Here is a 4,095-nt window from a genome sequence, read left to right as displayed (position 1 = left end):
CAAATTTTTCAGGGACTGTCACCAGTATTTTCTAAACAATTCTTGAATCAGAAAATTCAACACCTAACAATCTCACCTTGTTTGCAATGCTAAGAAGCTTGTTAGCATACTCTTTAATTGTTTCAGACTCCTTCATTTTTTGCATCTCAAATTCTCTAACCAGATTCAATGCTTGCATTCCCTTGATCTGTTCATCTCCTTCATATTCTCTAACTCATTTATGTGGAACATTAAATAGGACATATATCAACCAATAAAACTCTTAATGTTGAACCAAATATTTATAAATATGTGGCGATACCTCATCCCAAATTTATATCAAAATTAAAGGTAAAAAAATAGTAGAAATTCATGAATACGGAAAATATAAATAATGAGCCCCAAACATATGCGCATACCAACTATAAATAATGAACCTAGAATATAACTAAACTTGGCAAGCTAATTTGTTGTCGTACACAACTCTCTTCAGTTAATTCTAACAAGATTATTAATTTTAGTACTTTTCCATCGAAGAAAAAAGGTTGGAAATTAAAGAACAACACCTCATGTTTGGTGCAAAAAATGTGGGTGGTGGTGGAGAGAATCTCTTAGAATGCAGTTCTTACAGCAATGAAAATATTTACGTTTCAACTATATATGTTGTATATAGATATCTCCACTTGTGCAATCTCCTCTATATAATGGTTGTAATAGTTGATTTCGTGTTGTTATTTCTTTTCTTTTGATTCTGTATCTTGTTGTCTTGTACTGCCTATCTCTGAGAAGGTTGTTCTCAGACTTGTTTCTTTATTATATTCTAACATTTTCGAAAAGAAAAAAATCTGATGCTCTGGTAGATTAGGTTCTTCATATATATCACAATCAAAGACACAAAAGCATTTTTATCACTCCTTGCCATAAAAAAATTTAAGTGATTGGCAAGGAGGTTTTGAGGAGGAATTAAAAGAAATGGGTCACGCTAATGAAAAAAATAACATTGTTGATGCCAATCAGAAGGCTATTGATGATTGGCTCCCGATAACGGGTTCTAGGGAAGCAAAATGGTACTACTCAGCTTTTCATAATCTCACGGCCATGGTTGGAGCTGGTGTCCTCAGCCTTCCTTATGCCATGTCACATATGGGCTGGTAAGACCCTCCACCACATTACAATTTTCATCTAACAATCAGATATGATCGTTAATTGGTGGTCCACTTTTAAAATGGTAATTGTATAACAACTTTAAAGTTTAAAGTGTATGGTTATAAAAAATAAACTCATGTTAATATGTAATATAATTTTTTAATAATATATAAGTGTCTGGTTAAAAAAATTTAAGACTGTACGATTGATTAGTATAGCATTTACTATTACTATATATTTGCACTAAAACATTTAGTAGTAGTCTATGAACTTTTTTTTAAGTCTATGAACTATTATTAACTATTAGTACATATTATCAAATTTTACAGTATGTGAAAATAAAAAATTTGCATGAAATTAAAATAAATTTTAGTGAGATCCTCTCACATTACATCATAATCTTAATTAAATTAAACATTATATCCATTTTTTGTTCATAAATATTTATATGATTGGAATTTTTCACAATAGGCGAAAGCTTGACAGAGCAATGTCGCGTTTACATGTCAATTTCATATTTTATATATATATATATATATATATATATTTTACACATCCTTATATATACACAAGAACATGTGTAGTTGTGGTTGGGATTAAAAATAATTTAGTGATCACGTGCACTTTTATCATATCCTTATAATGTATATTCTCATTATTAAAAAAATGTAAATTATTGATCATTATTATTATCATTATCATTGCTTGATAATACTTGTGATTCCTTTGGCTGAAATAATAGGGGTCCCGGCACTACTATCCTTACCTTGTCATGGGTGATCACGTTGTACACACTATGGCAAATGGTTGAGATGCACGAAATGGTTCCTGGCAAGAGATTCGACAGGTACCATGAGTTAGGGCAGTATGCGTTTGGGGAGAAGTTAGGTATGTATATCGTGGTTCCTCAGCAAATTATTGTTGAAGTTGGCACGTGCATTGTGTACATGGTCACTGGAGGAAAGTCACTGAAGAAGGTTCATGATTCTCTCTGTCCCGATTGCAAAGATATTAAGACTTCATATTGGATAATCATCTTTGCCTCAGTGAACCTCGTTATTTCCCAATGCCCGAACTTGAACTCTATTTCCATTGTCTCTCTTGGCGCAGCCGCCATGTCCCTCACGTACGTTTTTTTACAATTATAAATTTTAGCCGGTTGTTTAAACGAAACATCATTGATAAGACACGAAAGAAGACACTAAATGAGGACAAAATATTTTGAGTTTATGGTCAAACTAGTTCCTCAAAGTGTTGGACGTTGTTAAGTTTGTCCCTAACAGAAGGAAATACTTGCTCCGTCCTAAATTATGTAAAATGTCGGTCAAGTTAGTCTTTTTTATCTGACCACAAGGACAAACATGACTAATATTTTACAGAATCAGTGACTGCAGGGTATTTCCTAAGTTTAGAATTGTACTTGTTAGCGTCCAACACTTTCAAGACCCATTTGATGATTCATTGAATGATTTTGATCCTGCTTGTAATTGTTTGTTTAATTTGAACCCGCAGGTACTCAACTATCGCTTGGGGTACTTCTATTAAAAAAGGGATCGAACCAAACGTAGACTATAGTATTAAATCACACAGTACCGCTGATGCAATATTCAACTTTCTTTCTGCGTTGGGAGATGTAGCATTTGCTTATGCAGGTCACAATGTGGTTCTGGAAATTCAAGCAACGATGCCTTCATCGCCAGAGGTTCCTTCCAAGAAACCCATGTGGAGGGGAGTTATTTTGGCCTACATAGGAGTTGCCTTCTGCTACTTCCCTGTTGCTCTGATCGGATACTACATGTTTGGAAATGCGGTTGATGATAACATCCTCATCACACTAGAGCGCCCTGTTTGGCTCATTGCTGCAGCTAACCTTTTTGTTGTTCTTCATGTTATTGGAGGTTACCAAGTATGTTATGAATTCATATTTTAAATAGATTCGGCTTTTGTCACTTCAATTTATAAGAAAACAATTGGCTGCCTACTTTTTATTATGATATGGATTAGCTAATATTCGATCTCATTAGTTTTATTTTGATATATTATGCGAAAAACAGATATTTGCAATGCCAATGTATGATATGCTCGAAACCTTCTTGGTTAAGAAAGTAAAGATTCCACCTTCCTTTACACTTCGACTAATAACTCGAAGTGTTTATGTTGGTATGTGGTTATTATTCCTTAAATTACATTGGTAACTTAATAAATTGGTTTTTAGTTAAATTTTTAATCCTATTTTTTGCAGGCTTGACAATGCTTGTTGGCATAAGCGTCCCTTTCTTTGGTTCTCTTCTTGGATTTCTTGGAGGGTTTGCCTTTGCCCCAACATCATACTTCGTAAGCAGAACCTTTTTGTCTTACTTTATAGAATATTTTTGCCAAGCGAATGTGAATGCTTAATCTATCTTATTTTTATCTTTTTTGCAGCTTCCTTGTATTATATGGCTTAAACTAAAAAAACCCAAGATATTTAGCTTGTCTTGGATTATAAATTGGGTACGTTAATTGGCATATTGATAAGGCTCAAATTCATTTTAGTACATTACTAAGGTTGCTACTAATTTTATTCTCCATCATTAAATTTCAGATTTGCATTATTCTTGGTGTATTGTTGATGACATTATCTCCGATCGGTGCCATGAGGAATATCATCCTATCAGCGACGAACTACAAGTTCTTTTCATAAACTTGTGAATCAAGCCTTATGTTGAATTTAGAGTTGAGGGGTGTAGTTGAGCACGAAGAAAGCACTATCATGGTTTATAGATGAAATTCATAGGAAATATAAGAGAAATGCATGCACAACATAACATTGTGTAGATTTGTCTAACACTACTGCAACTTCCTTACATAAAACTACATCCTCTTCTTACAAAGCATTGAACACCAATCATTGACTTTTAAGTTTAAGGATAATTTGAGTATTAATTAATTAAATGAAACTTATTGTATACTTAACGGGTTCCCAAGTTA

At 33.3% G+C, this 4,095-nt stretch overlaps 1 protein-coding gene across 1 annotated transcript; it reads left to right on the top strand.

The window, feature by feature from the left end:
- The first annotated feature begins 1,062 nt into the window (after positions 1-1,062).
- LOC130724310 (lysine histidine transporter 2-like) lies at positions 1,063-3,808 on the top strand. Its single transcript, XM_057575513.1, has 7 exons — positions 1,063-1,130; positions 1,868-2,251; positions 2,638-3,031; positions 3,180-3,285; positions 3,368-3,459; positions 3,550-3,618; positions 3,710-3,808. Exons 1-7 carry the CDS (start codon positions 1,078-1,080, stop codon positions 3,806-3,808), a joined length of 1,197 nt encoding a protein of 398 aa, XP_057431496.1. The 5' UTR covers positions 1,063-1,077.
- Positions 3,809-4,095: the final 287 nt, after the last annotated feature.

This window comes from Lotus japonicus, chromosome 6, assembly GCF_012489685.1.
Source record: "Lotus japonicus ecotype B-129 chromosome 6, LjGifu_v1.2".
NCBI classification, from domain to species: Eukaryota; Viridiplantae; Streptophyta; class Magnoliopsida; order Fabales; family Fabaceae; genus Lotus; species Lotus japonicus.
Note: the sequence above shows the minus strand (reverse complement) of the source record. Positions and strands in the feature narration are given on the sequence as shown.

Bases quoted from the DNA above. Each gene is read 5' to 3' on its own strand.
- LOC130724310 (XM_057575513.1), top strand. From the start codon at position 1,078: ATGGTTGGAGCTGGTGTCCTCAGCCTTCCTTATGCCATGTCACATATG. The intron at 1,131-1,867 runs GTAAGACCCTCC...CTGAAATAATAG, and splicing joins GCCATGTCACATATGGGCTG to GGGTCCCGGCACTACTATCC. The intron at 3,032-3,179 runs GTATGTTATGAA...TGCGAAAAACAG, and splicing joins ATGTTATTGGAGGTTACCAA to ATATTTGCAATGCCAATGTA.